Genomic DNA, 12,500 nt, shown 5'->3' on the forward strand with positions numbered 1-12,500 from the left:
CAATCCATTTCAATCTTGTCCACTTATGTCCATCCATGCCTCTCTTTCCTTTTGTTGTATTTTTATTGATGTTGTTCAACGGTTTTAAGTGGTTATTGCAATGTTTCATTCTACTTTTTGGGCATTTTGGGTGTCATGAAAAAAAAAAAACACATCATTTTGGGTCACATACCCCCTTTGACCGAGCACCTACACCAGAATTCTTCAGTACTTCGCTAGCGGCATTTGCCATTACCATTACAAGTAATACAATAAATATTACGGAGCTTAAGTACGAGACGTTTTGGAGCCAGGGACGCCGGCAAACCTGAAGTTAAACATTTCGTATGCCAGGATAGCGTTTTCGCCACATTTCACATAGTTGCTTTCAAATATGATTGGTTCATCACCACCCTGTTTGCGCCGCTTCGACCATTCGGAAAAAGACCTTTAGCTTACTTTTTGAAAATCAATTCTCGACTGGCCTAATTGTTCACAGTCGTTCAAGAGCCGATTAATGATGTAAATTTTGAGCCAACGGAAAACAGAGGGATAAAGTCAAAATTGAAGGCTAAAAATCTTGTGGAAACTCTTTTTCATCAGTAAAAAAAAAAAAAAAACTGCAATTCTAGTTTCCAGTAATCCAGGATTAGCTTTGAACAACTTAGCCTACCATGCAGTCGTTTTTAGGGGGGTCGTATTTCAATTTCGCCCCACACACGCTTGCATACCCCAAAGCATCCTTCCCTCCCCACATTTTACCTACTGAATTATGGAAGGTGACGTCACACGCAGAACACTTTTTGGTGGGAAATTCAGAAGGAAACAACACGGCGGGTATAAGGGACTCTTTTTATAAGCATTAAATTAATTGGCTATCATTAGACAGTGTTTGGATCGTGATTGGCCTGGACACCTCGAAGCTCAGACTAAGGACTGGAAGCAATGTTTCTTTCGGGTAAGTAGGGGTTTGTGGTAAGGAAAAGAAATACAACTGCCCTAAAAAAAAAAGACTGCGTGAAACAACTGGATGAACATCTGGGCCCTGAGCGGTATCTTGGGGAAGGGCGGGGGAACAATTAAGGAAGTGCTGATTGTTTCTCACAGGATCAAGATATGCCAGTGTTTAGCAGTTTTTACAAAGTAGCATCGACAAACCTTCGATTTCCGTTCGGCCAGTTTTGAGGTCGTAATACACCCTGCCTTTTTCTATGGCGTTACTCAAAGAAACATCAAAGGAAAGAGTGTTAACTAAAACATCGGCTACAGCAGGTATGATGTGGTACGAACCCGAACCACCCAATGACATACGGAACCAACAACGCTTCTAAAAATAAAGAACAAAAACAATAGAGAAATGAATACTACATGGACGAGAGAGCCACTACATGGAAAATGTTGTATTGTGCCTTGATGGATGCGATGTAGTATAGTGGGGTCCCGCCGTAACCACTTCTCTACCACTTCCCGGCCACGGTACGAGCAAGGAATAGTTTGGTGCATCACAATAAATGACAATACGAATCTTTGGTGTTGATCTTTATGCCAACTCAGAGCCCTGAACAAATTTCAAAGACTTAAGGTCATAACTGGTGGACAATAAAACGAGCAATGAACGATTGTGGAGCCTCTGTAGCTTTTTGGAAAGACCGATGCTACGGACAAAATGACAGTAGCCAAAATGAGGTTGAATTGAGCTGTGATATACATTCATTAGGGAGCTTAAGCACGCGCGTTTTTGAGACGCGGAAGGTAACCAGAAGTGAGCTCTTTTCCCTTTTAACTTGTCTTCACACAACCACATTTATATTGCTAAGTATCTTTTCTCCATTAGAGGTGATTAGTATAAAAATCTGGGAGACGCCACTGCCCTGGCAAGCGAAATGTTCTCCTCCGGTTGCCGTCGGCATCTCAAAAACGCGCGCGCTTAACCTCCCTATTGATACATTAGGAGGAATTATGATGTCGCATTTTTTCCTATCAATTTTTAGGATGGAAGGATAAGCAGGGCAACGGGATTGGTGAGGTCGATCGGCGGGTGAATGGGCAGGCGGATACGCAAGCCCCTTCCCACTCACTAATGTCTTGGCAAACTTCAACGGCAATGTCATCCGAACAACAAGCGTGCGTTTTAGTAGCAATATGCGTTAAATCGAAAGCAAGGAGTTTTTGATCGCGATCATCGTCAGTTAAGGCATCCTGACTCACAAAATTGAATATGCACACCAGAAGGCGATGTCTATTACTGCATTATTATACCTCTTCGTGCAGCACAGCTGTTGGTATCATGGAAGAAAGAGGACGCTTGCCAGGCGCCACAAAATTAGCCTGAAAAATAATTACAATTCAATCTAAATACACTTTAAGACCGACAGAGCCGTACTTTGGAAAAAGACATGTCAGAGGAAAAACGAGTCCTTCATTGAAAAGTTATTCGAGTGAGCAGTGAGAGTCTGAGTGAAACGGGATCAAAAATTAAAATAGCTGTTATTGTAAGAGTGTTGGCCACCTATCTGGAGACAATTCCCAACAAAATTACTAAGAGTAGTGATATTCTTAAAAATTGTTCTTTCGCCTCGTCAGTGTGGAAAGCAAAACCAGTGTGTCGTGGTTGTGTCGTGTCATGAGTGAAAGGGTTGTTTGCAAGCATTCTCTAGAGACAGATATAACAATGTTGTAATCTACCGAATTGCTGGTAGACGAACAAGGGATCTTTTGTTTTCGTCCACCAACATGGCGGCGATGACGTTAAGTGAAAACCACCTTTTTACAATGACTGCAAAAATTATCGCGCGCTCATTGGCTAATTTTTATGGTCAATAAGCGGACAGACACATAAATTTATAATTCATGCGATAATGACGCGATATTGCTCGCGTCAAATTGAAGTTTCTCACATTTTTGTCTGGCTTTCTTGTTTTGACTTCATTTTGACCCCTCTGCCTTTTTGTTGTTGTAAAAAACAAACTGATGTCAGTTTTTCATGCGTCTGTCCTGCGGATCCACGAGGCGATTTGACAATGTTATGACGCAATTCGACGCATGAAAAACTGACATCAATTTGTTAAATTTTGCGCTGCCAAATTACTGAAAACAACTCTGAGGACACTTTCCTTTTGTCAGAACAGGCCAGCCTGCCAGACCCGTCAGTTTGCAAAGAAAATGCAACAACTGAATTTGAAGGAACACTTCCACGATAATCCCTCGTATTCTTCTGGAGGAGTATATATCATCCTCAAAGTGTGTTAATTTGAAGGCGTTGTAGAGCTAGTTCTTCCAAATGCCCGGTCTAGCCGGTCAGTTCTGTCAAATGGAAAGCGTCCTCAGAAAAGTAATTCTGGGGCTTAATTCCTACCTTTGGTAGACCAGCACCGGCCATTCGTTGGAAACCAGGAATTGAAAAATCTAACATTTCGTTATTTAAAAGAATGCCCGTCTTGGTCATGATCCCGGACCCAAAATAACCATTGACAGAGCTGAAAAGGAAAGTTCAACAAGAGTGAATGTGTCGACTGTCTGGTCTTTTCTTGTCCTTTCTGCAAATGAAAGGCCTCACGTTTCGAACAGGACGAAAACGTTTCTTCAGTTTTGTGGCCGATTAGATTTCTCTCTATCAGCACTACGTTTTATGGGTATCTTTAGCTATAGCTACACCGATCAGGGGAAAATCGAAACAATCGTTGGGGGTATCGAATCTTTGACTTGCGTGGGACGTCATCCGGCGATCGCTGCCACATATGGCAGCGATGACGCCGGTAATATAGTTATTGTCGGTTGTGACTAGAAATGGTTTTGCCACCGTCAGGTAGGGCACCGAATGACAAATAAATAACAAACAAGGGGTAGGGTCGTACCTCTTGTTGAACACTATACGTTTATTTCGCTGGTTGGTTAGTGTCGTACTTCTATTGTTTTCTGTGCTAAATCCATTGCTATCTTTGAGGTACGACACGACCCAAACAAGGCATATAAGCACTTGTTCGAGAAAGGTTCTGACGGGTATTTTTAGAAGTACTTTTTAATTCTTACCTGGTGAGGCTAACAAGATCGCCGTCAGGTCCTATAACAGACACATGCGCCGTACCGTGTGATCCTGCTTGGTCTGCGAGCAACCCATAATGGGACAGAGGAAATGTTTGGTTTCGAGAGATTTTCGCCCTCAAAAGGTCTGCGTGCTTTTTGCTGGGAAGAAAACCAACAAGATGGAAATTTACATTTTTGTGTAGAAACTAAGGGCGCTTTCCTTTTGTCAGAACTGGCCGGCCAGACCCGTCAGTTTGCAAGGAAAATGCAACAATTTGAAGGAACACTTGCGTGATGATCCCTCGTATCTTCTGGAGGAGTATACATCATCCTCCAAGTGTGTTAATTTGAAAGCGTTGTAGAGTTAGTCCTTCCAAATGCCCGGTCTGGCCGGTCAGTTCTGTCAAATGGAAAGCGTCCTAAGATCGTGCTCTACCTGTTGGCATCAACCACTGATTTCAACGGAATAGAAATTTAGTTGCGGGAAATGAGTTAAATTAATAGAAATATTAAATTAACCAGAGTTGGGAGATCTCAGGGGAAGGGGGGGGGGGGGGTGGAGAGGCGCTTCTTCAAAGTGAATCGCTTCGAGCAAGGACTACCGCAAAAAAGAGGTTTTCCTGTCTCCTTACGGCGGTTAATTTAACTCGTTTGATGCAGTTAAAACTCAGTACTTGGTGTCGGTCGTTTCGCCCCTAAGTCAATCCACCTATACAGAAGTCGATTGCCAACACGGGAAACATTTTTGAAGGAAATCGCGCGAAATCGAGTGTAATTTGTGAGTAATAGGGGTACGAGTGTCCATTACAATTTCGGATTGTCCAAGAAGATCCTGCAACTTTTTGTGTATAACACACTCAAAAACTTACCCTGGTTCCAGAGGTTTTACTTTTTTCTTATTCTTAATTTAGCCGCGAAGCGGCGACAACGAATTAACGACGAAAAACCTCTGGTTTGGGTCCCTACGAATCTCATTTCCACGCAGAAGCCAACTGTCAAACGCTTCAAAATCGTAATTTAAAAACACCCGATTACAGTCACGCTATCCTCACCTTCCCCTCGGTTATTTTAATCATGCCAACCAATCAAATTTTGAATTGCGTGGATGATAATATATCTACCAATCAGAATCGAGAGTCATAACCTGGAATTCTCACTGATTTGCCGTTGGTTGTCGCCTCTCCGCGGATAAATTTCAAGGATTGATGTCTGCGCTAATTTAACTTGCTTGCGCAAAGAATGACAGAGGAACGGAATTTTCGATGTTTTGGTATCGTGAAAGATGAGACGAGAGCCACAGAGGAACAGGGGAAGAACAGAGGAAGCGCTTGCAGGTTGCAATCTTGTTATAGCCCAAGGGCCGCGCAAACGACTTAGTCCTTATTGTTTATCTCGGTAATCGAAATGCGGTCGGTAGATCGGTCAGTGTAAAACGCTGATTGCACACTGCAGACCGGGTTTAAAATGCAGACTGAGGTTATAATGTAACTGTTGAAAAAGCCCAAACCTCTTAGAAATGCTAACCGTTAAGCCTAAATATTGTTTTAGGCCTAAATTAGGCCTAAGGTTAGCATTTCTAAGAGGTTTGGGCTTTTTCAACAGTTATGTTATAACCTCAGTCTGCATTTTACCCCTGGTCTGCAGTCTGTAGTCTGCAGTCTGCGTTTTACACTGACCGGTTGGTAGATAGCTTTGAGGCAGCAGGACGTTCTATTTTATGACAGTTAAGGGTTCTCTTGCAAAGTACACAGTGGTAACAAAACGCGTTAACGTTTCTCTCAATTTAATATCTTTCATCATTTGTAATTGTAATCGTAGATGCCAGCGCGTTGCACGCACGAACTCTGTTCAAAGTTTTATTTCAACCATTTTAATGTGAGTGTTCGATCGACTGTATAAAAGTCTCAAAAGGCTTTTTTGCAAAAAATTTGCCGTTCCGCTAAAAAACTTAATTCTAATCTCTCTAATGCCCAGCTCTTACCTCAACATTTGTTGCACGAAATCAGTAAGATTCTTACTGTCCTCCAAATATGATCTCTGACCAAAAACAAACTTCATTGCCTTGGAAAATAAGCACAAAGAAGTTATCTTGGTTTTGGGACATGGGAGAATGTATGTAACGAAAACGTTTGCGGGAAATTAGAGCTCAATTCCCGCAGGATTAGCTGGGTACACCAACATGGCTGCCGTTTCTTTGTTTAGGAACACCAACATGGTCACCGTGACGTCACACTCTATACCTTCGTGACGCAGCAGAGCATCTTACATACATACATACATACATACTTCATTGACCGCTCCCCATAGGGGCTTTTCAGGCCCGCCTGGGCCAATGAAACACAACGAAACGACGGAACAAAACAACAACAACAACAACTGTTAAGAATCCCAACTGACCGGAGGCAAACCAGTTGGCTATTTACAAGTGCAGCTGGGAAGTTCAACCAGGGACTACCAGGATCAAATTTAACTAGTGGTCAGAACCCGGGATCTCCGGATCTCAAGGCAAGCGCCCTAACCACAGGGCCACACTGCCTCTTGCCTCTTGTACACTCTGAGGTTGTCACCTTGGCCTCAGTCATTGACCCAAGCATATGACCCAAGTGCAACAAGTTAAGATTATCTGGACATCTGATCATGTAATAAAGGGTTTCCGACAGCTTTTCAAAGTACAGGATTTGATAATGAAAGTACCGGATAGGGTTATTTTCCGTTGTAAGTCCTATTGAAGGTTCCTTGGGCGACAACCCTCAAGGAGGCCTGGATCCCGATAAATTACTACCAATGAAACTCTCAGAAATGCTGTTTAAATTCTTGAGATTGGAGGGGAAAAACTTATGAAATGCCAAAAGATCGATTATTCCGTTTAGTAAGCAAAATAAGGCGGTGCGACTTCTTGTTAATTTGAAGGATTTATTGCGCGTAATTGCCTTGTGTTTCTTCAACCCATGGCAGCCAAGTAATAATAATTTAATAATAATTTATTACTTATTCGGCGCAAATATCTATATGAATATATTCAAATGTATATGTCCAACAAGAAGAAGAAAAAAAGATAAAGTAAGAAGCCAACAAATCTTTAAATTTATAGCGTCAAAGTACCGGATGTGAAGTGATAACAATAATTTTACAGACTGGGTGTGAGGAGATGACGAAGGAGAAGGAACCATTAAGTCTGATGCAATGACAGCGATCAATCTACCGAGATCACCACAACAACAGTTATGGACAAGGATCACGCCTTCTCTCCCGCAACAAAGAAAACTGTTCACGCAATTAGGGCCTGTTGTCATGGAGGTTGGTTAACTCGGGTAGGTGGGGCCGAAAGATAGCTTGTGTTTACATGCAATCTTACCACCCCAGGGTCCTGGGTAACCTTTCTCGAGCCTACTGCGTGATCGCTAAGTACGTAAACAGACAAAATGGTGGGTGAAGGACACATTTTGGCAGTTAATGCTCTTTTACTCTCACTAGCTTCTCTTGCTTCAACTTTTCAGTGCTGCAGCTTCGTATTAATACTTTTAATGCCGCAACGCCTCCGCCAAAGACAGTATTATTGTGACACGAGCCGACCCCGGGTTGGCGGGTTACCTAACCTTCAAGCGTTTACGTGGCCAAATGTGACCCCGCCTGGGCGGATTACCTGGTCTGGCAGACCAGGCAACCCGCCTTGGCGGGTTACTTCACCTATCATGTAAATACAAGGCTGAAAAAATAAGAGTTTATATGGACAGGCAGGTTACCCCCATCACCATGTACACATGCCCTTAATGCCATGAAGAGAGGCAAAAGTTCCAAATTCAAACCCCTGTTTGATTCAAGTTAGCTACGTGGATTGGGTTTGCACATGTACATGTTTGTTTACCTCTATCATATAGTGATATGTAAGATTTGTGTCTTGGTCTTTCTTGGTGAAATTGAAGCCATCAAGAATATTCAACATAGAGATCAGTACTGGGCCACCAGATGGCAGAGGAGTTGTTATGACTTGGTACCCTAAAATATTTAGTGATAAAGAAAAAGAACATGTTGGCCAGGGCTAGCATTCATACACTGTAACTTGGTTACTACTCTCAGCCATTTCCACACCCAGAGTGGCATTGGGTGCTACCTCAGGCATACAAAACAATAATGTTTTTTTTTTAAAAGAAGCACAAGTTACAGAGCAGTATCACGCAAAGTTACCCCATGCGCAATAGTCTGCCTTTCAACCACATCAACCCAATGTACAACCACATGGCAAAATAAACATTGATAAGCCTGGATTAAATGAGGTGATATCACTCAATCAGCTTGGAGTTTTTATATTATTATCACTATTAAGGATCATTCCCCTGTTTCATGTACATTGTACACTACATGTCACTCTTACAGCAGGTACCTTTATAAGTGGAATTGATGGCATCTTTTACTAATGGTTTGTATTTTGATAGATCTTCTTTTGTTAGTATCCCTGGATATGCTGACTCGGACTTCACCTGTTCGATAATGATAATGAAATATAAAGAGACAAAATCAGTTAATTGGGATGTGCAATGTGCATTCTTTCTTCATTTACCGGTATGCTTACAAGTATGTAATACACTATACTAGTATTCTATAGTTGAGTTGAACATTATACCAGAGCAATAATTAAAAACTGTTAAGTCTACTGCATTAGAATAACAATACCGGTACTATATAAAAATAATAATAATAATAATAATAATAATACAGGTAATAATAATAATTATTATTATATATATATATTTTTTTATTTGATGATGCTGAGCATGAACAATTGTGCAGATTGAGTGTAAAAAGTTACAGTGTTCAGATTGAGGATAATTTTCTCAGTGAGGTTAAATACAAAAGCTGATAAGAACCTCCACGATTTGTAGAATACTTCACTAGAAAGCTAAATTAATTTTGTGCCGAATTGTGTTCTTAGCTATTTCCAAAATTCAAAGCTACACTTAAGGTGGCTGGAACCAGTTTCACTACTTTTAAGGACCTTTTTATTAAAAAGGTTGTCACTACAACCCTATACTACCATTTGCGTCCATCCATGAAGCGTGACAAATTTTGCAAAGTTTTACTTTTCAAACATTAATGGTTTGTCCTGTTATGTGTTACTCTTGACCAATGAAATGTTGGCGGTTATGTCTTGAAATTGGCAACATTTTTGGCAGCATACCAGCATGTTTTGTTCTTGTGCTCTCTCTCATCTATCTATGCTCCTTTTGCAATGGAGACAAAAAAATTCAATGTTAAAAAGTTTGGAAGGAGGTAAATTACCGTCCAGGAGCCGGTTTAGATCAAGACTTCAAATGCTCCTTAAAACATGGGTGCACAGAATGCCCCAGACACAGAAATATTTCCTCCTTGATCTTTCTAGTTTCACTTCGATTTCATGGTTTTTTTTCCGTAGTCGCTGAATCACCTACCGGTATCTGCTCTTGGTAAAGAATACCAAATTCCATATTTCGTGTCTTTGGAAACTCACGGGAGATTCATAAATATCTCTGCTCTCACGGAAAACCTGAAAACTTCAAGAACTTCAAGAGCATGTGAACAAAACACGCTGGTATGCCGCCAAAAACATGGTCAATTTCACAAAATAACTGCCAACATTTCATTGGTCGAAAGTGACACATAACGGGACAAACCATTAACAGTTGAAAAGTAAAGATTGGCGCAAAATTCAAGGATGGATGCAAATGGTAGTATCATGTTACAGCAATGTTATGGTACCATATGAAACACCAATTATTGCTTAACAAACTGCACCCACTATTGTGACTTAATACGTTACCATGGCAACATGAAAGCTCTCCAAAAACACCCTATAATTAGCAATCTGAGGTAGAACTATTGACAAAGTTTTTAAAAGGTCTTAGAAGCCAATTCAGGGCTACCTTGAATTTTTCGAAAAATTTAGGTAGCTCTGAATTGGCTCCCAAGAATTCTTTTAAACTTTGCTGATAGTTTATCTTAAATACTGCTTATTACTATTCTACAATAAAAAAATGGGGGTCACTGAGTTTATTTTTGAGATATAAACAAGTAAAGACAAAATAAAAGGTGTTTCTGGAGAGCTCCCATGTTACCTTGGTCACCTATCACATCACAATAGTGGCTGTTGTTATGCAATAATTGGTGTTACATATGGTACCATAACATTGCTGTTATGTGACACAGTATAGTGGTCATGACCCATCTAATAAGAAGGTATCTAAAAGTGGTGAAACTGGTTCCAGCCACCTTAAGCGTCATGATCTGGAGCCACTCATCCAGTCTTTTCTAATCCTGGACAACAGAAGTTGATATGATTGGCCTAATGGCATTCTATCAGTTATTTTTGAAGGACTAGCAGAAATCAGAGCCAATCAGAAATGCAAAAAAATAAAGAGAGTATTCTCATAACTTACCGCTGCAACTATGCTGTCTGCTATTGGTCCATTATAAAAGACTTCAGCACCATTTTCAGCTATCTTCTGCAAGGTATCTGCCAGTGCAGGATTGCTCATTTTATCACCCTCCTTGAAATACAGGACATCAGATTGAAGAGTACATGTACGTAAGACTTTGTCCATTTGTTCATTACAATAATATTATATAATAACATTTTAATTAATTTTCACCGTTTCAATAACAATATCTTCTGGTAGTTGATTTTGCTCTTTGGTCACGCTTTTTTAAAGAATTTGAGGCATCCATTCCAAAAAAAATTAAATGATACCAATACAGATTTTGCAATTGAGAGGGAGATTGTACATAAACAAGAGATTTTAACTACCAGCATGTCCTGAAAAACATTGTTTACTGTATCAGTTTTGAGAAGAAAGACTTTTCAACAACACAACAACAACACAGATCTATTAAGACTTTTAGAAAGCAAGTAATTAGTTTTCTCACATTATAACAAAAATAATTTTTAAAATAATTTTTTTAATACATTGTAACTAATTTTTGGCATTAACTTACATAATTTTAATTTACATGAAAAAGAATATCATACCTGTAAAAATACACCTTTGGGTGCTACAACTTTCCCAAGCTCAGTCCCAATCACAGTTTTGTTTAGATTTTTCAGAACTCTTCCTAGTAAACAGTCCAGTAAAATTATGTCATGGACAACAATAAAATCAAAATTTTAACTTCCACAAAATTGTCATACAAATAATACCAAAAAAAGAACAAAAAGACTTTAAATATCCTTTCCCTTAGATCGTCAATTCTTAAATGTGTTAAGATAGCACAGAAAAAAATTGGCAGCAATTTGACAAATTAATACCAAAAACATGAAAAGGTGCTCATAACATACAGTAAATGCATGCAGTCCTTCATTCCCACAAGTATCTGACATGCAATGTATACCTGTGTGTTCAGTGACCCTAAATCCTTCTCTTGCAATCTTTATGGCAGGTGCAAACAGTTCTGACCATTTTAGCCTAAAAGTAAATGAATTTTTTTCAAGATTCAACCTAGTTGAAATAACTTGTACTATACACCTTTAGTGGTTTTACGGAACAAAGCAAAACAAAATACCATTATTATTTACGATAGCCTAACAGCTAGCTCTCAAATATTGGGGTCTCAAAGAGGTGTAGGTCAGGCAATGGCAGATGGCCAAAAAACAAACTGATCCACCAAGTCATGTGGCCTGAAGACACCCACACAGTGGACACCATTCCCCCATCTGTGCGTCAGAAAAACATTTTTTCCTTCAGTCGTTCCTCAGCCACCAGAAAAACTCACTTTGGTTAAAACTGGCTTTAACTTGAAACTTAGTGGGATTTCACCACATACATGTATTCCGGACAACTCAAAGAGACATATAAAATGAATTTTAGGCAGTCATTTTCGAATTACAATCCATTTCCACTCTCTCCATCCTAAACTACAGAATAAGCAACAAAAAATTACTGGGTTGTACTAAAGTGGAACTTGGTAACCAAAATATACATTGCAACAATATTTAAAGAATTCAACTGATACAAAGATTTTTTTTTTTATTCATAGTGAGGCTTAAACAGCAATTAAGAGGCTGTGCCTATAATAGGTTTTGCAGATATTTACTTTCCATATCTGTTATGAGCTAACTCATATCCTCTAATTTCTCCAGGCACGCCTACTGATAAACCACCCTGCAATGAAAATACAAACGTAAAAAAAAAACACTTTTAATATACACTGTACACTAACATTATTTTTAAAAATTATTACTTTATTGTGTTAAAAACAAGTAATAATGGTAATATCACAATAATTCAATGTAACTCTTAAACTTATCAAAAACAAAAATTTAATAATTTATTATTGAACTACAGGATGCAAATATTTTCATCAAATGTCTTGGACATTTTTTCCAAGACCAAGAGGGTTACATTTTTCATCTTGCTCTCTAGAGTCTCCTTCATCCACCACATGAAATTAAAAATTTGTACTCATGAGTATTCTCACCCAGCGTGCAGGGCGTTCACTTCCATGAAACATGTCCTTTGTGGCTGCCAATG

At 39.6% G+C, this 12,500-nt stretch overlaps 1 protein-coding gene across 2 annotated transcripts in view; it reads right to left on the reverse strand.

The window, feature by feature from the left end:
- The window catches only part of LOC138007874 (glutathione hydrolase 1 proenzyme-like), an 18,502-nt gene that overhangs the window by 856 nt on the left and 5,146 nt on the right, over positions 1-12,500 (reverse strand). For both annotated transcript variants that reach the window (XM_068854978.1, XM_068854979.1), the window contains exons 4-15: positions 12,448-12,500; positions 12,064-12,131; positions 11,362-11,435; positions 11,003-11,085; positions 10,413-10,523; positions 8,384-8,480; positions 7,868-7,998; positions 5,984-6,063; positions 4,009-4,161; positions 3,335-3,455; positions 2,239-2,307; positions 1,138-1,306 (exon numbers count right to left, since the gene is read on the reverse strand). The exon at positions 12,448-12,500 is cut by the window's right edge and continues 77 nt beyond it. In XM_068854978.1, the coding sequence (XP_068711079.1) occupies positions 1,138-1,306; positions 2,239-2,307; positions 3,335-3,455; positions 4,009-4,161; positions 5,984-6,063; positions 7,868-7,998; positions 8,384-8,480; positions 10,413-10,523; positions 11,003-11,085; positions 11,362-11,435; positions 12,064-12,131; positions 12,448-12,500 (1,209 nt within the window). The remainder of the gene's footprint in view (positions 1-1,137; positions 1,307-2,238; positions 2,308-3,334; positions 3,456-4,008; positions 4,162-5,983; positions 6,064-7,867; positions 7,999-8,383; positions 8,481-10,412; positions 10,524-11,002; positions 11,086-11,361; positions 11,436-12,063; positions 12,132-12,447) is intronic.

This window comes from Montipora foliosa, chromosome 6 (assembly GCF_036669935.1).
Source record: "Montipora foliosa isolate CH-2021 chromosome 6, ASM3666993v2, whole genome shotgun sequence".
Classification (NCBI taxonomy): Eukaryota; Metazoa; Cnidaria; class Anthozoa; order Scleractinia; family Acroporidae; genus Montipora; species Montipora foliosa.